This window comes from Mustela nigripes, chromosome 5, assembly GCF_022355385.1.
Source record: "Mustela nigripes isolate SB6536 chromosome 5, MUSNIG.SB6536, whole genome shotgun sequence".
In the NCBI taxonomy this organism is placed as follows: Eukaryota; Metazoa; Chordata; class Mammalia; order Carnivora; family Mustelidae; genus Mustela; species Mustela nigripes.
Genome location: NC_081561.1, coordinates 126711287 through 126738096, shown reverse-complemented (window position 1 = coordinate 126738096; position 26810 = coordinate 126711287). Strand labels below are relative to the sequence as shown.

The following is a 26810-nucleotide window of genomic DNA, read 5'->3' as shown; positions in this document are numbered from 1 at the left end:
AGGGTTTCTGATGACAATGCAAAAGCAGGAGAGTACATTGTACTTTAAACAATGCCTTGTCTGTTTGCAGGAACGTGGACTGGCCTAAAATGGACGGGAGAAAAAGAAGGGCAGCACTGAGCCACAGCCTTCACATCAAAGGCAAACTGAGAAGTGTGTGTGTGTGTGTGTGTGTGTGCGCGCGCGCACGCGCGTGAGCGTGCACATGAGCATGCATGTGCGTGCGTGCACATATATATATACACATATATACATGTTTCTATAAATTGGCAAAATATATGTACCACGGGTGGGCACACAAAGCTCCTGGTGCTGCCTGACACCCCGTTCCCATCAATCCCTACATCTAATACCTCGGAATGGAACCACCTCACTCCCTTGAGCCGTTTGGGGACCGATTCTGCCCAAGGAGAAGCAGTCTCAGGATTCCGTCATCTGTCGAGCTGAGGTGTATTCAGCCCTGAGGAACTCTTCTAAGTGACAGAGACCTCTGACAGAGGAGGGGCAAGTAGGAGGTGGAGGTGGACTGAGTCTACATTCACTCTGCCCCTGGGAACCTGGGTGAGGAGACTGATCCACTGGGGGCACCAGACACCTGCCGAATGAGTTAGGGGCCAGACCCAACTCTGAGTCTCAGCTTCCTTAGCAACTGAAAAAAAAAAAAAAAAAAAACAGATTTACCCTTAGACTTATTATGAGGACAGTGCCCAGTAAATGTTATTACAGTTTCCTTACTGACCCCTTCTCTGAGAATCAGTCCTGTCTTACACCCCGAGGCCTCCTAGAAGCTCAGCTGTGGCAGTGCTCTTGTGCTGAGCACGAACTACCTCCTAGCTCCTTAGCATTCCCCTCTACTCCAGTCCCTTCTGCTGAATCCATGCTAATACTTGGTACAGGCAAGGGCTTATATCAACACTTTTGCCTTCTGCCTACTTCTTCCAGTTTCTCAGTTTTCCCACCTGCCTTGGTTTTCTCCATGGGTAGCACTGAGAACTTTCCCAAATAATTTCATGCCTACTGTTTCATATGTAAGTCCCAGTCATTCCTGAAGTCTGGAGCCATACACTCAACCAAACTCCTCGTATGTCAAAAAAGGATTTACAAGGCTCGACAGACAAATAAATAAACCACTGAGCAAGAACCCTTAAGCAGAACGGCTCATTACCCTAGAGAACCGAATCTCAAATCTGAGAATGTCATCTATGAAATCACCAATGTTTATGATGTCCTAGGAGAAAAAGTTTCTCAGTAACAGAAAAAGCCATGCTTCTTTTGTGAAACTGATCTGTTTTTATTAAAGGCAATTATAAGGTCAGAAGCCAAACTTACATCATTTTTTTGCTTCAGCTGCTACAAAACTCAGGAGCAACATCTGTGGCCTAGCACCTGTCAAGCACTACACTGCCCTTTACCCCCAGATTTGTCCTTTTATATAGCATATATTTTTGTAAGTTGTCACTGTGGTATTTAAGGGGAGCAGAAGCAAAAATCAATTTGAAATTAACACCATTAGAGATGGTCTCTGCTTTTCTATCAGTCTGGGTCTATCCAGGAACAACAGATCTGGGTCCATTTTTAAAGGCAATAATAAAGCATGGAACCTGCTGACAATGGGGGATAGGAACGAGGTGAAAGCAGAACTTGGGCCTCAGCCCCTCACATCTCCCCATGCACCTTGAAGGGTGTGTCAGGACAGCAGCCAGAATGAAGGGTGCAGATGCCTGGGGCAGCACACTCCGTCACTCTGCAGAAGCCAATTTTGGATGAGATTGAGTTCAATGTGTATTTAAAGTGGTTTAGATTTTCATTTGGCTAAAACCTGCGAGACTGTAGACTAATAGAATAATAATTATGATCGCTTTTCCTAAGGTGCCCTGAATAGCCTTAGAAGCACTCTAATGGAAGGTAAAAGGCAACTCTAAATTATAGAAAAGCAAGGGGCACACCTTGCTGAGGCTCTCAGCTGTCTTGGGAAGAAGAGCCCAGCCTCATTCTGCTGAAGTGCTAAGGAAGTGCAGAGGACCCTCCTTGAGGGCCAAGGAGCTAAGGACGCACTGCCAAGTGGGCTCTAACTCAACAGTCAGCAGCTGCTCCCGAGGCTGAGGGGCCTGTGAACCCCGACCAGCCTTGTGATCGATCACACATGGATTTAGACACCTTCAGCAGAATTTAAATTCCAGGGGGAAACCTCTGCTCCCCAGTGGGGAAAAATAAGATGACAAAGATTCTTCCTGACTTGGAGACTTTGCAGTCAGCTCCATGCTTAGAGTAAATCGAGAGCCAAAGCCACAGGTGGTGAATTCAACTTTCCATTTCAAAAGAGACAGCTCTATGACTCTGCGCAGGCTACCCTGTTTCAATCTCATCACTAGGAAATAGAGTAAGAGTCCTGCCTTTTATCTCCCATTAGTGTGCTTTTGAGGCTATTCAGAGCTCCTTAGGAAAAGCGATCATTATTATTATTCTATTAGTCTATAACCTCCTAAGTTTTAGCCAAATGAAAATCTAAACCACTTTAAATACACATTGGACTCAGTCTCATCCAAAATTGGCTCTGCATCCTAGTAAATGCAAGTTTCCAGATGGCAAGATTTTAGGTGAAATCATCAAAAGACTACATAAGTGCCACATATTATTACGTGCCTTCCACTCATTAATTCACCCAACACTCTGCATGTTAGGGATGAGCCAAGTTATCTCCTTTACAAAAAGCAGACTCAGTATTCTTTCACGGTTACACAAACAAATAGCAAAGCCAAAGTGAAAGGAAGGACAACTCCCTCCCCTCCCTGTACTCTGCAATTTATCAAGCAGGGTCTGTGTTTTATCACTTTTCCTTGAGGGTTGCAAAAGTTCTGCAAGGAATTCTTTGATTACTGTAATACTTTTATCAATAAAAGAAAATGAACCAACAAGATACCACGCTGTCAGAAAGTTCACTAAGGAAGGATGGGCAGAAAAACGTGCCAGGACATACAGTTGAGCAAAACTTCCCTTCTTTCCCGGCAAGGTAGACTCTGGGCCCACGGAGGCCGGTCTTAAAGCAATCTCCCAAGAAACACTGCACACACTTTCTGTGTGCATTTCTCTACCATTCATCGCACTATAAACTCATCAAAGCCAACACCTACTTCTACATCCATCTTATCGTCAACACATCAATACATTTGCTGAATGAAAGCAGATGAATAGCTCAGATGAATAAATAATCATGGCTGTAGCCCAGGCAGCACACTCCCATGCCCTGTCCCAAATGATTACATCATGTTGGTCCTGGAGAGGGGCCTAGACCCCAGCCCAGGCTGTAGAAGCCTGCAACACGGCCAGCAATCCACTGCTGAGGGACCAGAACATCCACTCACTTTTGTTATCAAAAAAAAACTTACCTGACCCTGATATGAGGAAGTGGTGATACAACATGGGGGCTTAAGTGGGTAGAAGAAAAATCAATGAAACAAGATGGAATTGGGAGGGAGACAAACCATAAGTGACTCTTAATCTCACAAAACAAACTGAGGGTTGCTGGGGGAAGGGGGGTTGGGAGAAGGGGGTGGGATTATGGACATTGGGGAGGGTATGTGCTTTGGTGAGTGCTGTGAAGTGTGTAAACCTGGTGATTCCCAGACCTGTACCCCTGGGGATAAAAATATATGTTTATAAAAAATAAAAAATAAAAAAATAAAATAAACTTACCTGACTCAGATAATTTGCCATATTTTTATTTCACCTTTAAAGGACATATAGATTAACTCACCACAGCATTAGAAATCCCATCTGCCATAAACCTTTCAATAATCAGTGTCAAGACTGAAATCTGCTGTTAACATGAAAGTGACCATAAGGGGCACTTTTGCTCTCAGTGCCAAAGAAATTGTTCATTCCAAAGACTTAACAAATTTCTTCAATGCCTTTTAAAGAACTCAGCATATCAATCAGATTTATTTTTTTTTAATATTTTATTTATTTATTTGACAGAGATCACAACTAAGCAGAGAGGCAGACAGAGAGAGAGGAAGAAGCAGGCTCCCCGCTGAGCAGAGAGCCCAATGTGGGGCTCGATCCCAGGACTCTGGGATCATGACCTGAGCTGAAGGCAGAGTCTTTAACCCAATGAGCCACGCAGGTGCCCCTATCAATCAGATTTTAATAGTTACAGAAAGCTGTTTGGGGGGCTTAATTTCTGAAGATATCCAAGTTTACCAAACACCATTTAATGTACAGCCTGACCAGCGTCAAGACTGGTGCAACTGCAAATTCCCCTTGCAGCAACTGCTGACAATTAAAGCCACGGATCCAGCTTCTCTGGCACAAAGTCACTTATTCCTGGAAACATATGCAATGGAACTCTTACCCCAAGTTACAACCATCAAACAACCACTTAGAAAATTCAGGCCCCTTCACTCTAGATTATAGGGGCTGCCACCCATCAGTCATTCTCCAAGGTCTGGAGATTGGTAAGGCAACATGTGGCCACCTGAGAAAGTCTCTCACAGGTCCACTTCCAGAGAATGCCTCCACACTGGCCACAGTGAAATAAAACGCCTTGTTCCTCCCTGGAGAATAATGCAGTAGCGTCTGAAGTTCGGAACCTGCACAGGCAGGTACAGGCATGCTCCCAGACCCTTATGAGGCAGTCGGGCAGGTTGTCCTCCATCAGAGTGGTGGTGACTACGGTGTCCACTAGGCAGCTCAAAACCAAGAGTGGCCCAACTGTGCACTTTTAGGTACGCTCCCTTACATCTCTCATCCTTAATTTCCTCCTCCAGAAAATAAAGGGATAAACCAGATGAGATACCCAAAGCCTTTCGTTCTGGAACTCAGAGGTGCCAGCAACAATTTAGCATTAATTTGCTTCCAGTCCTTCTCCTGGAAAATCCCTCAGGAAACAGGGCCCAGGTGAGATGGGAGAGAGGAATGTCAGGTACATCAAGTGGGGCTGCCCAGAAAGGTGGTCTAGGTATGGTCTAGGTATTGAGGCTCAGGAGTGAGGCCAGTTACCCCTAATACAGGTAGTGAGTTAACAATGCATTGACCTACTGTACAACTTTTTCTGAGCCTGTACAATTTTTTCTGAGTCAGACTTGGCTTTCCCACCTTGATGTAAAGGAGGTAACAGAAACCCAATGTCAAGTCTGCCCTGAAAGTTGTCTCCTCAAAAAATGAAAAGAACCTCACCTCTTCACATCTTCTAGAAGAGTCACTCACATCTACAGGACAAAAACCTAACTGAAAGGTATTAAATAGGAAAAATGCATGACCTTACAAACAGCTCCTTTATCTTCTTTTAGGTCTTTGAGGGCATTTTGTTTTCATGCAGAATGCAATATTTTCGTATAAAGAAGTCCAGCCTCTTTTAAAAATACCAGTCAGTGACTGAGAAAGATCTTTCTGAGTTCTTAAAACGAGATAAGAAGATTTCCATGCAACACCTTAGATGAAAAGCAGTCTCCCACTAGAACACAGGACTGGGAGTCCTGGACTTCCTAGCACGGGCCTCACCTTCACTTCCACTCACGAGGTCTAGGGCATGTCACAAGCATGCTGGGCCTCCTTCCCACATCTGGAAAACAAGACATTTAGGAGGGCCCCTCTAATCTAAAAGCAGCTGGTAGGCACTTGCTTAAGCAGCTAGTAAATAAATGGTCTACAAACCAAAGGCTGATTTCTCCTTTTTTTTCACGGGGGTTAAAAGTGCAAGGAAAATATTTTGTCTCTATATGACAGTGAAAACTCTGTTTGTGTAATAAATATTCAAAAAAATAGCCTCAATTGCTTTTAGGGCTTTTTCTTAGAGAGTGTACAGCCTATATTTTAAAGTATTGAGAAATTTTATCTTTATCATTAATCTCTGGGAAAAAATGGAGACACTTTATTTTTCATGCAGATGAGAAATACCAGACAACCAAGTTCTTTTAACGAAGTCTTGGCAGCAAGTTGCAGATCATTTTTCATCGACAGGGTGATAATGGGAAAAAGATGGCACATACAGTTTCCTATTCCTCTCTTCTCATTCCTTTGCCCCTCAAACACCAAGGACTTTGGGAGATTTGGTTTACAGACAGAATGCCTCTCCCACTTTGACAAAGAAAAAAATTATTCAGAATTCGGAACTCCCTGAAAGACTCTACACCAAAACACAGAACATTATTACTTTTTTATCATTCCAGAAACACAAATAACTTTGTTTTCCTCTTTTTCCTTCCAGAATAAAAACTGCTATGGTTCCCTTTTCTCCCCGAAGGAGTCTCTATGGTTCCATGACAGACTGAAAGCAAGCGGTTTACATTTTAACCATAAAATGTATTCACTGATGACATCACTTAAGCAAAAGTATGTATGTGTTTTTGATAATGTTCTTTGTAGAAATTACATAATAGCTTAACGGTCCTAAACCTGGCCATTGCTCCTAGTATTTCCTCACAATCAACACAACTACCACCCTCCTCCCAGCTTCTGCCAGGTATTTTTACTGGGCCATCACCCATGCTCCTAGATCCCTCTTTGCCAATCAGGTAATGTCCACTACAACTTAGCCTCTTCCTCCTCAGGCTTCCATCGTTTAACACCTGCTTACTTCAGGTCACCTTCTTAAACCATCAGACACAATACTCTGGGGCTCGAAGGAAACTAGGTCTAAATGATCCACTGGCTTCCAAAGCCAGACCACACAGATGTAGCTGTTCACCAGGTGGGGGAACACAGTTGGGCTGCTTTCACTTTCCCGGGGGGAGAAGGAGAGAAAACACAGTCCTCTCGCATCTCTGTGTCTCACTTCTCCATCTGCAAAATAGGACCTGGGTCACCCTTCCTGGAATATTACTTGCATCTGCTTTGCAGCCTGGAGAAAACAGGCAGTTTGCAGAGTTCCCATCCCTAAGAATAATTATACTTCACAGGAATGCAAGTCTTTAAAAAAAAAAAAAAAAAAACGTCTATTGTCTCCAACTTCACACTCAAGTCTGTTCTTCATGGGCTCTGCAAGAGTGACTGGCCAGGTAGAACACAACTGTCTCAATTTTAACACAAGATCATGCAAACTCCCCTCCTTTCTCTACTCTTAAACCCCTGAGAGATGTAGTAAGGAGGAACAGCCCAGTGAGGTCTCAGGCAGTATTATAAAATCAAAGGTCCCTAAATCTTGAATCATTGATTTTAGAGTTGATTTAGTCAAAGCAGAGACATACTGATGCAGGTATATTACCTCTATCACTTGCCAACCATATGGACTTAGCCAAGTCAACCATCCTGTACCTCTGTTTCCTCATCTGTAAAGAGGAAGTGCATTTAATATGCATAAAGCTCTTAGCAGCATCTGGCACATAACAAATGTTCATTTAATAGTAGCTTTTAGTTATGGTCAAGAAAATGACGGCTAAACCTAAGGCTGAGACTGCACGTATCACTTCAATTCACACCAATGCAGACTGAAGATATACTGGGTTTTGCCCCTTTTGCGGGGAGGGGATAAAAGCTTTCCAGTATCAACGTCAACTCTCCCCAGTTCAGCAGCATATAGAAGTCAGGGCACAGGGACCTTCTTCTCAAAACCAAAGGCCTCCTCTTCAGCCTCCTAGAGGGGATTTTAAAAGAGAGGTCAAGCAGACAGATGTCCCTTATTATACCATCTTCAGATCTGGGCCACAGGAGCCAAGGACTCAGATCCTTCTGATCCTTGGGCTGGGAGCCAAGACTTCTAGACTGCTGCCAGGCAGGCTTTTTCTTATGAGCCTAACTGCTCCTTACGGCACTTTGCTCCTCTGTAAATGCATCCTTGATGCCAGACTTTTTTTAAGATACTCCCCTTTCCCTGTCCCCAAAACATGGAAGAAATGACCCATCCGTTTGGGAAACCAAAATGGAAATGAATTAACACGTTTACACATTTCATCTGTGAGCAGTGACAGCTTTGAGAAACACCCCACCAGCTGCATCTGACTGACTTCTGGTCTTAGAACACCCTAGTAATCTCCTGTAGTCCAACTCTGAATGCTGCTTACAGTGTGCATGGCACATTCAGGACATCCTCCAAATACTGGCTCCAGACAGAATCTCTTGACGCAGTTCTCTCTACCACTGCCTGAACTTTCTGATAACTCAACACCTCAACCTGCCTTCTCGATCTTTCTCAAGAATCTTGGTGAATCTAAGAAAAAGAAACTTTTCTGGCTTCCCCATTCCCAGCAAGACACCTCAGATCACTGTCCTTCTGAAGCTTAGCATCCAAGCCCTGCTGTCTTGGAGAGAGCTTCTTGAAGGAAAAGGTATGCTACCAACAGCAGAAGAATTTGTAATACAAACTATTCCCGTGTTGTTGTTTCTTTTTAATGTGTCAGGTTTAAGAGCATTTATGAATCTCAGCGTTCTGAAGCAGCTGCTAAGAGGTCCTAAAATGAACTTCCAAGTCCGGCCAACCCACTGTTCTTTGCACTATTTATATTCCTAAAGCCATCAGCTATGTTTGATATGGCTGATCATGAGGCCCAGCTTAATGGACTACAGAATCCAATGATACTGACAGCAGGAATAACTTGTTTTGATCTTTACCTGGCTTCACCTAGTGGGAGAGGCTGTGTGCCTTGGTAGGATTGTGAGCCAAGATGGAAGCCATCTCCTCCCCAGAGCATCGCCTCTGAACTCATCACGAGAGCTGCATCACTTTCCTCTTTGCTTCACTCACCCTCCACACCGATTACACCCAGCACATTTTAATCTTATCTTTCTCCCACATGTCCCACGTCTGTCTGTGGATGAGTCACTGTGACTACTCCCCTGTCTGATGCTAGTCTTAAAACTAAGAATGTTCCCACAAGACCAAAACAAGGGGGAAAGATCACAAAACAAGAATCCAACCTCAATGCAAATCCTTAGAACATAATACATGCAGCGGGAGAAACATTTCACATCCCCTGTGTACCTGACCAGCTCCTTCACCATGGACATCCAGGAGAGAGGCTGGTGTCCCTGCCCTGTACAGAAAACTACACAGCATCCAGGATCTGTGGCAAGTCTACAATACCCAAGGGGCTACAACCTTTGTTACATTTCAGCAGATACCACTGTGAGATGGCTGTTCACCTTCTCCCACTCTTGTCAGGGTTCTGAAGCCCAGGGGGCATGAGAATTTGATTTCTGACTCCCAATCTGTCACCAGAGGAATTCCAGTCTTAGCAAATGACTTTAAGTAGGGCTTATCAACTTCAGCTTGCAGAATTACCTGGAGGCCTTGTTATAACACAGATTGCTGGGTCCTGAGTTTCTGATTCAGTACACCTGAGGTAGGCCCAAGAATCTGCATTTCCAAGTTCCTAGGTGATACTGACACAGCTGACCTGGAGATCACACCTGGAGAACCACTAGCTTAATGCCATCAGAATATGGTAGCTCCCCACCCCCGCCCCGGGATATCAGGTTAGTTTGCACAAAAGAAGAACAGTAAATTTATGTGTCTCAGTGTTCAAGTCTCATGCAATGACTTGAACATGACTCATGCACTGTCTCTTTTTACAAATTCCTGAAAACTTTCAAATATGTTAATTAGGGTCCAGTAGAAACTAGAAAAATAGATGGGGAGTTGGAAATGTTAAAGAAAGCACATTCATTTATATAAAAGTAAGTAGAGGAGGAAATCCTAATTAAACACAGTTTAAAAACGATGCCCTTGTCTTGGAAACCAACTGTTCTCTTAGAGCCCAACTAGACAGCACTCTTTATATGGAGCTCCCAGGAAGCAAACTCTACTTGGTAATCTTCCCATGGAGGAGAGGGTAGAAATAGGTCTAAAAGTCAATTCTAAAATAGTTGATAACTTCCACCACCAAAATCTCATTTCTCTAAGACAATGGTTCTCAGCCGTATCTGTATACTGTAACCTCCAGAGAACTTCAAGAAATGTAGATGCCCAGGCCCCATACCTAGAGATTCTAACCTATTGTTTTAGGATGGGACCTAAACACAGGTGTTTTCCAAAGCTCCCCAGGTGATTCTCAAATGCAGCCAACCAAGGCTGAAAATCACTGACAGAGGAGAAAGATCAGAGAAACGGTAGGTGGATAGGAAAAAGAGAAGGGTAGTGAGTCCCCTTTACATACCGTCTAAGGACATAAAAGGAAAGAAAAAAGAATGGGAGAGTGGCTGGGAGTGACAACAGGTAAAACTGAGGCTCTGAAATTCTGAGACTGATCTAAAAATCAACAGGATTGTTGGCTGTTTCAGGTTCAAAAATCAGAAATTGCTACATGATCAAAGAACCGTCCACATTTGTCAAAGACTTGGTAACAGTCCAAAGGACATATCAGTAAATCCTTATAATAAATTTTTTTATTTTTCTAAGAAAAGTTAGTAACTAGGGACTGGAGGCAAACAGCTTTAACCTCTCACAAACAAATCATCTGAAGGTTCAACTTGGAAATCATGTGCCAGAAAATCTACCACCCTGAACAAAATTTTAAAAAAATTTTTAAAGGGGAGGCAAGAGGAAGGAAATTGAAATAACTCAGAGCACTTGATAACTGAAATTATCTTCCCATTAACCACATTGACAAAGGAGTTTTCAAAGTTGTAAAATCATGTGATTCAGATGATAAAACCAAGTTATTTTCTTCTCTTCCTTCTTGACTAGGATAGATGCAGGACTTAACAAGCTGGAAAACAATGTTTGAAAGCTTTATGATCCTCTTTAAGGCAGAATGATGAACCCAAAACAGAACACAGTATTGGTAGTCAATGGACAGAGCAGAGAATCTCAGAGCAGGTAACACAGACAGACATCAGGTAGAATTATCACTGCTCACACCAACAGGTCAAACACTGGGAGCCCAGAGACGAAAAACTCAGATATATTTCCACTGAGCTAACAGTTAAAATCAATTCATCAATTTACAATTTTTGATCTGATTAGAAAACTAAAATGTGGATAAATCTGTCTTAAAAATGAGAATTATAATTTTCAATTAAAAACACCCATTTGTTAATTATTTTAAAATCCATTTAGAAGCCATAGTTTTCACTAACACCACAAGTTAACTTTCCTAATTTAATATATGATACTTCAGATATTCAGTACTAATTACCCACGAATTAACTCAAAGCATTCCCTGATTCTGAGACTATCAGAATAAACCTCTCCCCTCCTCCTGAAGCATGCCCTATGAAATGATACCTATGGTCAAAGTGCCAAACTTCACCTTAGCAACTAACGTGAAGTTCAGGCAAAGCCAAAAGCATGACCCAGAACACAGAGACTTCCAGCCTGAAATAAGGCTCCTTCTTGGAAAGGGAAAAGACTAACAGGACTTCTTCAGATATTCAGTTCAGCAGAGGACATGCATCTATTCAAATGGAAGGCTGTAAGCTTATCTTTATTGGACAGGGTTGGAGATAGAAGGCCTGATCTAGGCCACTAATTTCAAGAAACACTATCCTAGCTCACCTAGGAAGTTATCTATCAGGAGCCTAAGAACCTAAGTGTGCCAAAGCAAGCACACTCACCCTGGAATCAGCTCGAAGAGAACCTTAAAATAATCAGGTCCACAATTTTCATATGCCCATTCTGGGCTCCTCAGGGTTATACAAATGGTACACCTAATCTAACTGCTCACTACTCTTTTAAACAAATTCAGAATGTTTGGGCTCAAAGTTTCAATGTTTACTTTTTAAAAAGTTATCTTACTGAAAATTTAGTCTGTGGTCTGCTGTTTATTTGCAAGATGGGTACAGGCATACATGGCAAATTAACGCTTTTAATGAGACTGTACTGAAACTGTGAATAAAGACTCACCCCCTTCTCAGTCTACCAACTGGGAGGTTAACAAAAAGGGGGGTACCCAATATAAAGATGTAAACGTATGGGGTGCCTGTGTGGCTCAGCTGGTTGAGCATCAGACTCTTCATTTCAGGTCAGGATCTCAAACCCTGGGTTGCGTGGGCTCCAAGTTCAGCAGGGAGTCTGCCTGGGATCCTCTCCCTCTGCCACTCCCTCTGCTTGCATGCACAGGCACACCTGCACATTCTCTAAAAATAAATAAATAAATAAATATTTAATTTAAAAAAAAAAAAAAGGATGCAAATGGGGTGCACCTTGGTGGCTCAGTCATTTAAGTGGTTGCCTTCCACTGGGATCATGATCCCAAGGTCCTGGGATTGAACCCCACATGGGGCTCCCTGCTAAGCAGGGAGTCTTGTTTCTTCCTCTGCCTCACCCCCTGCTCTGTCTTTCCTATTCTCTCAAATAAATAAATAAAATATTTTAAAAACAGATGCAAATGTATGAAGGGTGAGATTAAAACAAATCCTTGATATGGAAATAAATGCTGGCAGAAGTCCCAGGATAGCTATCCTATGAGGTAAAAACTCTAGAAGATCTACACCAACAAGGAGTTTTAAATTAGGTTAAAAAGTTTTTAAACAATTTATGAGAAGAACAACTTCTAATGGAGAGGTCTAGAGAAAGAGTTTTACTTTATAAAACCATTACAGTATTACAAAAAATTTAAATGTATCAGCTTTTAAAAATATTAAAATTAAAACTTAAGAAAAGAAGAATTGAGCAGGATGCGTTAAACATCACTCAGCTGAGCTTAATATGAAATATGGAGCTGAGGCAATTATCTAGATAATTTATGATGAAAGAAATATGATCTTAAAAATCAATTATTAGGACATTGCAGGCTAAAAGCAGTTTGAGATTTGACTTATGTGAATTGATGACTCAACTATCCACTTGATCTTTCTGAAGCCGTACCAGTTTCAAGACATTTAACAAGTTCTACTGGATATAATTTTATGCCCACCATAGACTTCAGGTTTCTACCCAGAATTGTACCTTTAAAAGTCCACTGTGGCCACTGCCACCTTCTACTGCAACTGCCTCCGGGCCCATCACCCTCCCCAGCACCCTGGCTATACTCAGTTATCAGGCAGAACCATTTGACCTGCTCCACATTTATCATAGTGTCTCAGTCTATCTTCTGGACACTATCCAGACACAACTCACCTATCTTTACTATGAAACTGAGAGTTCCAAAGTTTTTTCCAACACACACAGGATTAGTATTCTGCTAGCCATGTTTTTATCTTAGAGCACAGAGTACTACACTCCCCTAGCCAATTAAAATCATCATTTTAGGTCCTACCCATACATATCTTTACCTTAAAGATAAAAGCAGTAAACTTTTCAGGAGAGATAAACACTTTAACCCAGCCAGCACCTTGCACTATGCAACATTTTCTGTCTCTGTCTTGACAAGCTACCTGCCTTTAAAGCCGACAGTAACTCCATTCCAAAGAGTCAACCACCACACAAAATATTTTAATACTTCAGTTACAAGACCTGATTCAGCAGGCAAACTTCTGCCAGGAACTACTTAACAAGTTGTTTTCCCCGTGAAATCTGTTTTTCTTGGTGGTCTTGTCTCCATTCATCTACCTACCTGAAGCCTACAATATAACAGAAGTACAGATGCCCTGTTCTCCCAAAGCAGAAATTGGTCAGAGATAAAAGCCCAACCCAAAGGATATCTACATACGATGTAGCACTCTATTAGTACTAATTGTAACAACACTTTACATCTGACCCAGAGTAAACCATGGCCAAGCAAGGAAGTGACTATCAGAAACAAGAATCACCAAACCAGCAGGTTTTTGACAGAATTCTCATGCCATTTCTTCTACTCTCCCACTAAAAGCCAGTCACAGACCCAATTCTTAAGTTATTAGCTAATAAAATCAAGGAAATGAGCCGAAATCATGAGTCTAAGTCCACTCCCCTAGCAGCACACAGAGGGTTACCTCAGTCGGCCACATCTCGGCAGACAAGCATTCAAGACAGCAGTATTCCAGAGGATTACTATGAAGATTTAATGGTAATACACACAAAGATGTGGCACATGGCAACTTTTTAAATGGCAGCTGTTTTCTAGAAGTACAAACCTGCAGTTATAGTAAGTCATGGGGACGGAGAATACAGCATGGTGACTAGAGTCAATAATGCTGAACTGCAGGTGCAAAAGTTGCCAGGAGAGTAAATCTTAAAAATTCTCATCACAAGAAAAAAAAATTCTGTAATTATGTGTAGTAATGGAGGTTATCTAAACTTTTTGTGGTGATCATTTTGCAATAATATACAAGTAGTAAATCATTATGTTACACACCTGAAATTAGTGTTACATGTCAAATTTACCTAAATTTAAAAAAACACACACAACCCTTCCCGCCAAATGAATCCTGCCAAATGAATCGCAGTTATTTAATTTCATTGTTGTACATTCCCCACCCAACCCAAAGTCCTACCCACACTCTAGGAGGCAGTAGAGCATAGCAGAAAAGGCAAAAGCTCCAGAATCAAAGAAAAGTAATAATAAATTGAACCATTTCTTGAACCATTTCTTGGTCTTTAAATCAGGACTTACACTGAAAAGCCTACAATGCAAGAACAATATCAGATGTAAAATCCCAACTGTGCATTTGATGCCCATTGCTCAATAAATCATAGCTACTATTGTTATTTATGCCTGGGCCTGAAAACGTGGTTGTGTAGATTCCTTTTTATTGTAAAAGTCATCCTGGCTCCCCTTCCCAAAAATATCATTATGAATATAAGATGAACCAGCACAATTCTGATTCCTAAATACTTCAGAACAATTCAACCCAAACACCTACCAGGTACCTAGAAAGTATCTGCTGCTACTTTTTTTTTTTTTTTTTTAGATCGTTTTTCTTTTTGCAGGTATGTCTATGAACTAAGTTGTGTCAATTACACCAAATTATGTAAGACAGGTATCAAGATCATTTTTTTCCCATTATGGACATCAAATTACTTGATTCAATGTCTTTGATGTATTTCTTCAACATCATTTGCTCTGTTTGATATACATCAAGCAACCAAATATATGGCTCCATTCTGGTACTATCTACAGAGGACAACCACTCTGTGTTCTATGCTTCATTAGGATGCCTGGGTTTTTTGGACATAAATGTACACAGAGGAGACATACACCTGAAGCCTCAGGTGTAAGAGACTGAAAGTCCCTGAACCAAGCCCAGGAGGAGCAGAAGGGACTCCAGAGAGATTCTGGATAGCCTTACTACCATCACCAATGACAACGAACCTTATCCCCTCAGGTCATGGCAGTAAAGAAAGGATTCTTCTTCAACACTATCCTTCTGCTGAGGACAGTAGGCTCCTCTCTCCCCTCAAAGACTAGCTGTTCTAGACCAAAGCTCTCAGCCAGAACTCATGGGCTTACTATAAACCTCAAGCCCACATTCTACAAGTACAGCCATTCCACCAGCTTCAAGAAATAGGACAAGAAATAAATTCAGTAAGGGGGGAGGGTGGTATAATGAGGGGGAGCCCAGGACACATTAGAAATGGGAGAGAAGGGGCCCCTGGGTGGCTCAATGGGCTAAGGCCTCTGCCTTCGGCTTGGGTCATGATCCCAGGGTCCTGGGATCAAGCCCTGCATCTGGCTCTCTGCTCAGCAGGGAGCCTACTCCCCCCCACGCCCCGCTCACGTGCCCCCCCCTTTCTCTGCCTGCCTCTCTGCCTACTTGTGATCTGTGCATGTCAAATAAATAAACAAAATCTTGGGGAAAAAAAAGAAAAAAAGAAAAGAAATGGGAGAGAAGAGAGTAGAACAAGTTCTAGTAATTCTAACTGGGAACTCAGGTGAATTCATGCCTCCCTTCTGTCCGTACAGCCAAATGAAGTAGAATTTTAAATGACCTGTGAATGATTAACATTTTAATCTAAATAAAAAAATCCTAGAGGGGGGGGCTTGAAGAATGGGTAAAAGTTGTCAAAAGGTACAAACTTCCAGTTGTCAAATAAGAGACTAGATCTTAAAAGTTCTAATTACAAAAAAAAGAAATTTGTAACTTTGTGTGCTGATGGACCTTAAGTAGGCTTACTGTGCTGAATATTTTGTGACATACATAAAAATTGAAACAGCATGTTGTATACCTAAAACCAATGTTATATATTAATTATACCTCAATAATAAAATAAGTAAAACTCTATATTTTTATCCTCTGTCTGCAACCCTGCCTGTCCCTCTCTTCTATCTCTATGCTTTTGTGTCTGTTTCCTAAGGCTACCGTAACAAATTCAGGGTCTTCAAATAACAAAAATTTATTCTCACAGTGCTAGAGGCTAGAAGTCCAAAATCAAATTGTCAGCATGGCCATGCACCCTCTAAAGGCTGGGGGAGCGTGGCTAAAAGCTAAAAGAGGCTAAAAGCCTCTTCTTAGCTTCAGGTGGCTCCCAGCAATGGCCAGTACTCTTCTTGGCTAGTAACTGCATCGCGCCAACCTCTGCCTCCGTCTTCAGACAGGCTTCTCAGCACCTAGCGCATCTTAGTTGTCCTCTCCTCTTATAAGGACACTAGACATTGGGTTTGGGGCCAACCCTAATTCAGTACAACTTAATTTTAACTAATTACCCCTTAAAAGACCCTATTTTTCAAATAAGGTCACATTTTGAGGTTCCAGATGGACATGAATTTGGGAGGACAATATTCAACCCACTACAACTCCCAAATTAAAATAAACCATGACAGTGGGGCACCTGGGTGGCCAAGTTACGTAAGCTTCCGACCTTGGTTTGGGGTTAGGTCCTGATCTCCTGGTTGTGAGATGGGACTTCTCAATCACCAGAGTCTGCTTGGGTTTCTCTCTCCCTCTCCCTTTGCCCCTTCCCACCACCACACACAGGCACAGACAAGCTCTTTCACCACCTCCCAAATAAATAAATAAATAAATAAATATTTTAGAATAAATAAATAAAATACATCACCACCACCAAAAAGTGATGGGATATGACAAACCACAGCATTACAGAAATATCAAAAAAATTTCAAAGTTATAATCACCAGTGGACTACTTCCAATCTTAATTAGCAAAAAATGTATCTTTTGCCTTTCTATCAACAGTGGGAAACTGTGAAGTCTTGGAAAATATCAGAAATCCTATTCAAGGGACACCTGGGTGGCTCAGTTGGTTGGGCTTCCAACTCTTGGTTTTGGCTCAGGTCATGATCTCATGGGTCTCAGGATGAAGCCCCAAGATGGGCTGCACCCTCGGTGGGGAATCTGTTTCAAAGATTCTCTCCCTCTAATCCCCAAATTGGCACGTGTGTACTCTCTCTCAAATAAGTAACATCTTCACACACACCCCCAAAAAAGTCCCATTCCAAATAGCACTAAAAAAACAACACTCCCCTGGCCCAGACACTTGACATAGAAAAATCTGGTATTAGATATAAACACATATATTATCAGGAATGGAACAGCAAAAAAGATGAAAGACAGGAAAGGATATTTTTCAGTTAAAAGTGCTTTAACTATCTGGGGATGGAAAGTAGACCATGGGTCGCAGAAGACCAAGGTTTCCTTTAAAAAAAAAAAAAAAAATTACCTTGGGTTTTTAACAGCCTCCTCCCCAAATTATCCTTTTCTAATGAGGATATAAACCTACATGAAAGCACTATATATCATAGTTCTTTCTATTTTAATCAAGGTATTATTTTAGCTTTCTAGGGGAAAAAAAATACCTGAGATGAGCTTAAAGACTTGTGTACTCCCTCTGCTGGCTCTGAGTTTAAAGTGAATTATCAATGGCTTCAGGAGCCAAGTTATTAATTTCACTAGACATCTGAAACACAATGAAAGATATGATGCAGATTCTCCCCCAACACACATACGCAAAGGTCTTCAAAGAAATAAAAAATTCCAAACAACTACTAAAAACTGCCATAAGCTGGATTTAGCGTAGGTTTACCCCAAAGGAAAGCTAATGCATTCCATTTGTTTGGAGCAGGAGTCACTTCCTGCCTCGGCCTTGCCCCCTACAACTGTGCCACCACTTTTCCTGGCTCTGTGCGCACCTCTCCACGGCAGGACTCCAGTGCATCTGGATACGCGGCATGGTGACCCCCTAGAAGATAACCTGGCTTCTTCATCATAGACAATTACTAGAAGGACCACAGCCCATAAGGGAAGTTAGTCCATTTCACATTATGTTATCTCATAATGGTAACTGACAAACTGCAAAGCAAAAGTCCCAAGATTAAAATCTAAAAAAGTCTGAGTAGAAAGTGAAAGGCACGCTCCCTGGAAAATCCCAGCCTGAAACATGCACCACTCATACTCTTGTGTTTCATCAAGAAAGAGTGATACATCACAATATTCTAAGGCTGCCTGCTACTGCTTTTTCCAACTGGGGAAATTGTGATACAAAGAAGTGAAGGCTGTCTGGTTAAGAATAAAATGATTAAAGATACTGAGTCTGCTGGCGTCACGATGCCATCAGAATTGGGGCCTTCTATCATAATCACAGCCTAAACCACCTATTTAGAAAACTCTTGACTCGGAAGAGCTACACACTGGCCCAGAAAAGATCCACTCAGAGAATGCTTGCTGTCTCCTCCTCCTTCACATGTGACTTTCATTTTCCAATCCGCAGATAAAAACTCCAAGTACCTCTGGCACTTCTGCCTTCAAAGCAGAACATCGTGGTAAACTGAGTTTTACACAACAGCTTTGCTCCTGTAAATAGTGGTAAGTGAATTGTAGGCTGAACAATCCTGTAGTGACCCTTTTCAAACAGTGCATATTGACATGGCATCAGTGGGATACACACAGGAAACACACTTGATTTCAACTTTCTCTGAATGAAGTCATTCCTAGATCAAGGTTCTCCTCAGTTTCTGCGATGGGCAGTGACTGGCACTAATGAAGTTTCCAGGGACTCGGAATACAAGGAAACAAGACAATGCAAGAAATGCCTTGGATGGCAGAGCACCCTTTTATGATTATACTATATCCTATCAACATTAATGTGAGGAGGTCCAAGACTTCATAGCTACAAGTATCCAAGACACTCTACACATGATGTCACCTCACTCCCGAGTCACATCATCTTTCAGTCTCAGAGTCCCAGAACAAGACTATCTTTATGGGCTGAGGACATGATGAATCAAAGAACAGCTCCGAGTATCAGAAATATTTTTGTCTGGTAGACACATTCCATGCTTTGGAGGCTCTTACACTGTCCTTGGGAATATGCAGGAGTCACAGAAAATGACAAAAGAAATAGGTGGGAGTCCGGGTTGGGCATGGAGGGTGGGGTGGGCTTGAGATAGATGGCTTTTTCAGCAAGGTTAGCTGGGAACACTGATGGAGAATGCTAAAAAAGCAACACAGCTACTCCAGCATGAGCCGGCCTAAAGGACAGAGGAGGGGAAGCAGAAGCGAGCAAATGAAGTAAGAGTTTGCAGAAATGGAGGCACTGACACGAACAGCTGTGAAACCACAATGGTTAACAGCAGACAGGCCAGAACTCTGCTGCTGAGGGCTCACGCGGACACACTCTTAGCTGCATCGCTGCCAGCTGCAGGTTCCTGAGCCAGTCGCTCACATGTTCTTGTCCTGCTTCCTTACCTGTAAAATGAAGCAGTTAGATGATCTCCTAAACCTCTCTCAGTTCTAAATTTGAGGCAAGAAGCAATGTGGATGAGTCAGCTGTATCGAGGCTCCACCTCCACTCCAGAGGGAGGCCAGTCCTACACCAGGCCCCACAAGACAGAACTGGAGACCCCCATCTCAGGCTAGGACCGCAGGTGTGCTCTAATCCACATGGCCCTGGGAAAGCCCCAGCTTCTCCCAAATAGACCTAAACCACAGGAGCCATGCTCTAGCAGCCCTGCATCTCCAAAGCAAGCTGAAGACAACCTGCAGAGAATTAAAAACCAGCTCCAAGCCAGAGTTCAACACCAACTTTGCCTTTTGCCAGTAACTCCTCTGCAGAGAGCTGAAGCATTGAGGAAAGCAGAAGTACAGACATAAAAAAAAGGCAGACAATGAACGACAATGACAAGTTAACAGAACACAGATTTGCATGTTTATTTTCTGTCTTCCTCCAACAGAACCTGAATCCTGTGAACTGAACCTCTGCCTTGTGCTACTACTATATCCCTGAGACCCAGCAGAATGCCCTGTGAGCGGTATGCCCTTGGTAAGTATTTGTTGAATGAATAAAAGGACATGTGATGAAAACAGGTAAAAAGGTATTCTCTAACTTGTAGTCACTTACTGTACACCAGCTATAATGTCTGCTGATACTAATCCACATACACCTACAGAAATCTAGAGATAAAATCCACCGATGTATATCATTCTGAGCTCCCTCTACAGCAGCAAAAAGGCAAAGTGGCTCCTCAGGACCTGTGATACAGGAAAAGGTCAGGAGCAAAATGGGGAGTCAAAAATCGGATCGAGTCTGTTCCCCCACAGGCAAGATGGGTAAGATATGGAAGTAAAATAAATTCCATATTCTCTCTAGCCCTGGGAATCTAATCTTGATAGGCAGTGGGTAAGTAGGGTGCCCTACTAGAATGTACAGAATGAAACGGTCTTACCTTGGCATTTTTATGAAGATCTTTGGATGGACAGTGTTTGCTAAGCTTTTTCCAGACCAAATAAATGACTTTTTGGTAGGACAAGGACTCTTCATTAATTTTCCAAATAAAAATATCTTGCAGGTTTTAAGTAAGAATCATGCATATAAAAAAGTTTAACTACAAGATGTTCTTCTATGGTGTCATTCTCTTAAAATAGAACCCTCCTAAAATCTCCTAAAAATAAGTCTGCATAGTTTCATTTCATTTTCTAAGAAGGAGATAAACATATCAAAACAAACACTTAGCTTCTTTCTTAAAGAGTCTCTCTGCTACATAGGGCTCACAGATCAAAGTTAAAAAGGGCCAATTTCTTCACTTCATAGGTCGATGACACAGCTTTGAAAAAGAGGAAAAACAGTCCCCCTAGTGTACTGCTGCTGTACGAAGAGGAAGTCTATTCGCTGAGAATCACTGACGAAGACAGTACTGCCAAAGGAAATTACAAAACAGCATTTTGGCAACATAGGCCAAGCAGAAGACAGATTCCTTACACACGACCATAACGGGCCCTTTGGTGAGTTACTCTAAAAGGTGACCGAGGCCAAAATTACAAGTCAATATGGAATTACCACAATTTTGTCATTTTGAAATGTTAAAGACATATTTTTTAAAATCAAAGTTGGAGTTAAAAATCACATTTTCTTAATCCAGTATTGTTGGGAAGGCACTGGATGCATTAATCTAAAGAACAGTGAACATCAGCAGGCATTATGTGGCAGTAGGCCCTCATCTTTTCACGCTGGGGAGAAGCTGTAAGAGCACACATTCTCACAGGAATGAAGACGTCGTCTCTTGCCGAATTACCCTCCAGAGGAGCAGCGGCAGAAGTCGCCACACGCACGGGAGCCTACATTTGTGAAATTGTGAGAAACAGCACAGAAACTCAGGGCTGCCTCATGTAATTGTGTCCTAATCCCCCAGGAAATGCAGGTGTGTGGGTGTGAGGAGATGGAGAGAGATAAATAAGCCCTAACAGGTAAACCCTGGAATCCTAGAGGTCTGCCCCACAACGGGAGGAACCGAGAGAACAGAGCAGTTTAATTAGGGGTGGTGCAGTGCAAATAAATTTAATCGGAATTAAAGAAAATGTAACCTTCTCTCCTCTTAACCACATCTGACTATTCATTTCTACTTTAATGCCTGAGGTAAGGGAATCTGTGAGATAGCCATCACCTCTCTCTCTGGCACAATATGTATCCGACAAACCTAGAACCTGAAACAAGAACTTCCTCCTTTTGTTAAAACGCTATCTTTTCTGCCCCCTTTATCACTTCGTAGTTCCTAAGTACGGGTACTGACAGACTGGATGGCTATACAAATGTAATAAACTCGATCAGGCTCCATCGATATTCCTCTTTCTGATGCTAAACTAATAACCAAAACGTTTTCAGACTGAGAAGCAAATACGCTTTTCAGGAAAGCATCTTCCACTTATGTAAGACTATCTATTACTTAGTTAAAAAAATCCTTTAAAAAACTGGTCAATTTAAAGAGAAAAACAGGGTGATAAAGAATAAAAATCTCCAGAATTACAGCTAAATACTAACTAGCTGTGTGATCTTAGAAAAGTCCTTAACTTGAAGAACCAGATTCTTCACCTATAAAATCAGGGAGCTGAACTATCTCAGCAAACCTCGTTCTGGCTGAACAAGTCGTCGGAATCACCTGAGAAACTTAAAAGACAAAAATTTTTAAAAAACCACCAATGCTAAGCCCCAGACCCACCCAATTAAAACCAATTTTCTACATATTGATAGTTTTTAAAAAGCTCCAGGTGATCCAAATATGCAACCAGGGCTTCAAACCAGTAGTCCTTATTCTGATCTCCAAGGCCTCTTTTCTAATTCTTTTATCCTCTAATCTTAGGGTGATAATTCTGGTGACAGGATCTTATAATGTAATAGCCCAAAAAGCCACAAAAGAAGTAAGGCCCAAACCCTGCATACTGCACCATTGTGCACACAGGACTAGGAGAGGTAAACCTGAATTCTAGACATTTTCAGAAGTTAAAAACCCTAATGCATAACTCAGAATGAAAGTAGTGTGGTTTAAATGCACAAGCATGCTCTCAAAATGACTAATCATGATAGGAATCGACTCCTGAAACTTGGACGCATGGAAATGGGTCACAATTAGCTCCTGACCTCTCCCTTTTCCCTCTTCTTCCACCCCCACTAAACCACAAGCACAAAAAAGGCTGGCTATTAGTCATAATCGGAATATGAAACCAGCCCCAGTTTCAAAGGGCTTTCTTCATCATCAAAGATTTGGAAGTTCCTGCATGGGTGCATCTTTTGATGAAGGTCATCTTACAAAAACTCTTTAACTAAATTATATCCCCACAGTCTTCAAGGATTAGCTGCCATGTGATACTGAGAAATAGAACTGATGTAAAATCTTAAAGTAAAAATAATTCTACTTACATAAAATAAAAAAATATTTTACTTTATGTCCTGTATTAAGCATACTAAGGTTTGAGTTTCAACTTACAATATTTCATAAGTTTTAAAGAGAGATGAAATAGAAACTAATTTAACACTGTGTTGACTATACTTCAACAAAAAAAAAAGAGAGAGAGAGAAAGAGAAAGAGAAATAAGATATCAGAGAAGGAAAAAGAAACCATGAGACCCCCCCAAAAAAAAAAGTTAAGGACATAAAACCACAAAATCTAGGACTAGGCCCAAAATCTCTATTGCAAGTCCCACTAGCTACATGAAAATACAATTAACCAAATCACAATTCATGGCCACTTTTGGTAATACTACTTTCCCACCTAGATTAAAAAAAAAAAAAAATCAAATGCTATTAAGCGGTTACTCTCTTTAACTACAATAACAAGAGATGTTATTTGTGGGATTAAACTACTTGTGTAAACTTAAAAATCAAAGGAAAAGTAAAAACCCAACATTAAAAGTTAGTTAGCTAACTTTTAACTAGGTTAGCTAACTAACTTTTAACTAGCAGATTCTCTGCACCAAACTCAAAATACACAGGACTAATTTCAAGTTGAGAAATATGAAAAATATTCCAAACGCCTATATCCATTTTCTTAGACCCTGAAACTCACCCCTTCCTGACACTGTACCCTGGTATTAACAATCTGCTATTCACTTGGAAACTCAGTTTTAAAAGATACCACAGTAGCACTGCTTTGAAAAGGCTCAAGCTTTCTGTAAATGACCCTCATATCACACAACTGGCATTCCTTTGCAAAGCTATAAAATTAAATCAAATGTAAGATTCATAATGTCAGCAGCTGTTTACGAAGATAGATATGGGGAATAACTTCAAAGCACACGTTTAGCTTTTAAAGTTTCTCAACAAGTCCTCTCCAATAGGAGCCATAAGAAATTTGGGGGGAAAAAAAAAACCAGCAACAAAGCAGATACTTTGTTTGCAAGGTTTTGTTTTGTTTTGTTTTAAGCAAATTAAAACTCTGAGGATTTGGGGGGGGGTGGAATGGATGAGCCTGGTGATGGGTGTTAAGGAGGGCACCTATTGCATTGAAACGCTGGGTCTTATACACAAACAATGAATCGTGGAACACCACATCAAAAACTAATGATGTACTGTATGGTGACTAACATAAAAAAAAAAAAAAAAACTAAATTAAATAAAACAAATTAAAACTCAACACCCTAAATTCTCTAGTTTTTTTTTTTTTTACATACAGGTTCCTGTGTTCTAGTTCTCCACCAAGATTAAACTGTTCTTTCTGTATACACCTACTGGAACCCAGGAAGATGCAGGGCTCCCCAAAAAACCTTGAAGGAAAGGACTGAAGGAGGAAGGAACTACCTCATTAATTAAAAAAAAAAGATAACTTGCAAATAGAAGCAACTGATAAGCCGTATGTGTCTCCAACTGTACAGGACTCCTCTGCCTGGTACAGACACATTCATGTCCTGGGGAAAGAGGCCAGGAGGATGAGGTGCAGGAAGAGCAAAGGAGCTGGGTATCAGCAGCCCAGCAGGGGCACAGGAGTTAATCTGTTTGGATGCCCAACTGCAGGAAGTCATTACATCATAGGCCTTTCCACACCTCTCTCCCTACCACGTGTCCAGTGCCCCAAGAGGCTGAAAAGGAACAGTAGGGAGCCTCTCTTCTGGTTCACTTGTAGGTAGAAGCCATTACGGCCCAGCCCTGACACCACACCTCCCTGCCAAGGGCCGAGGTGAAGCTCCAGGCCTCAAACCTCGCCAGAGTCCAAGCCTCAAGGAGAGCAGCAGGTGTGGCTCGTCCGCCCGGAGGCCGCAGGGCTGGCCCGCTCCAGGGTTCAGAACATCTCAAGTTCGGGGGCAGGCTTACTGGAGAAACATCTCTAAGGAATAAAGGTGTCAACACAGGCAAGTAAAGACATTCTGCCAGGAAAAGGTTTACAAGCATTGCTTTTTCTAATGGGATCGGTGTGCCTGTGGGAACTAACACCCACAAGCCAGAAACTTCGACGCAAGGGTTTTCACCCAGCTAGTGACAACGACCATGCTCTGTAACCGACTGGAAACCACAAATCCAACCCCTCCTCCGGGTACCAAGTCCCAAGCACACCCCCACATCCTCTCACTGCACCCGCAAAGCCCTTCCCGCATCCCCACTACGGCTGATTTCTACTTCGAAGTTGGCCGAAGACCTACCTCGTCTGTGTCGTCCCGGGAATCCAGCAAACGCACTCCCGTCCGCCAGTCCTTCCCTCGCCGGTATCCCTCGCCCCCTCTCCTCACCTGCCCATGCCCGAGGCTTCCTCGGAAGCCTCCTTTCCCCGCCCTACCCTCCGCGGCCGACCCCAGGTTCCCCTCCTCTGGGGGTCACAGAGATCCCCCGAAACCTCACAGCGGAGGCTCTCGGTGCCAACCCTTCTCCCCAGCGCCCGCAGGCGCGCTCCGATGAATCGAAGGCGCGTCTCGCACTGCGCAGGAGGCCCGGCGGGTCCGGCCGCCCGCCCGAGGTGGGTACGCACCTTCCACCCCGCAGAGCTGTTGCTGTCACCCTTATCCTTGAAGTAGGGCACGCAGCGCACCATCCACTCGTAGATCTGGGACAGAGTGAGCCGTTTGTCCGGCGAGCTCTCGATGGCGCGAGTGATCAGGTCGGCGTAGGACAGGTTCCCCCAGGCGTTCCGCCGCGACGAGCATTTCCTCGGCTGCCCCGAGCCCCCAGCCGCCCCCGGCTGCGGCGGCGGCAGTGGCTGCTGAGGATGCAGCGACGTCTGCGTCCCCCCGCTCAGCGCGCCTGCCGCGGGGGCTGGCCCGGAGCCGGGGTCCTGCCCTCCGGGAGCCAGCAACCGGGCCGAGTCTTCAAGGAGCAGCCCAGAGCCTAGCGCGCCGCTCCCGCCGCCGCCGATCGCCATGGCCGAACCGGCCCTACCGCTGCCGTCCTCGTCGTCTTCATCGTCCTCCTCTTCGGGGATCATGGAATCGGCGGCCGTCTCCCCCGAGGGTTTGGCCGGGCTCCCCTGGAGCTCTGGCCTCTGCAGGGGCCACGTACAGGAGCGCGGCCGGCTCTGGGGTTCGAACTCCGGGTCCAGCTCCACTTCGAGCGGAGAGAGCGGGGCCGGGGAGGCCGGTGCCTCTGCCATCTTCGCCGCCCGCCCGCGGCTCGGGCTCTCGCGCTCTCCTCTCGCGCCGGGGCGGGGTGCGGCGGGGGAGGGACGGGGGCGCCGCGAAGGCTCGGGCTCCCAGGAGTCGCTGCCGCTACTGCCGCCGCCTGGGGAAGCACGAGAGAAGAGAGAAGGAGAGTTGTTATCCCGGGCTGGAGCCCGGTCCTCCGCGACTCCGCGCCCGCCGCCGCCGCTTCTCGGCCGCACGGCGCCCGCCTCCCAGAAACAGGCAGACCTGGAGACGTGCGTCCCGCGAACCTGGCGCCGCAGACACCGCCCCCTGGCCAGGCCTCGGGGGAGCCGGGAGCGAATCGACGGGCTCGCACGGGGCAGCCCCCTCCCCCCGCCACCGGGGCCGCCCGATCTGCAGGTCCCTCCTGGGCTAGGTGGCTGGGCGGGGAAGAAGGGGGAGGGGCGGGGGCGGGGGGAGGGGCGCGAGCCGCGCCTTTAAAGCGGGCAGCGGCCAGAGCTGGCGCAGCCGAGCCGCGGTCGGAGCCCAGGCGGGCGTGCGTTTGTTTATGTTTCGCTCGGGCCCGCTCAAGTGCCTCCCGCGGCGCCGCAGCCAAAGTCTGTGGCGTCTTCCGCTCTTCTGCTGGTCCCCGGCCCTGCCGCCTCCGCGCCCCCTTGTACCCTCTTCTCCCCGCCGAGGGGCCCGAGTCCGGGGACAGCGCGGGCAGCCCCCTTCTCCCCTCTTCGCCCGCGGGCCAGGAGGACGAGCGTAGGTCCGAGCGCGGACTGGCTCCTGTCACTTCCAGAAAAA

General features: G+C 43.8%; 1 protein-coding gene and 1 pseudogene across 1 annotated transcript in view; both read right to left on the bottom strand.

The window, feature by feature from the left end:
- The window catches only part of LOC132018508 (large ribosomal subunit protein eL8-like), a 48505-nt pseudogene extending 30586 nt beyond the window's left edge, over positions 1–17919 (bottom strand).
- FOXO3 (forkhead box O3) overlaps positions 1–26409 on the bottom strand; it is a 120658-nt gene extending 94249 nt beyond the window's left edge. Inside the window, 2 exon segments of the mRNA XM_059401160.1 lie at positions 25412–26157; positions 26286–26409. Coding sequence (XP_059257143.1) covers positions 25412–26029 — 618 coding nt within the window. The 5' untranslated portion in view covers positions 26030–26157; positions 26286–26409.
- Positions 26410–26810: the final 401 nt, after the last annotated feature.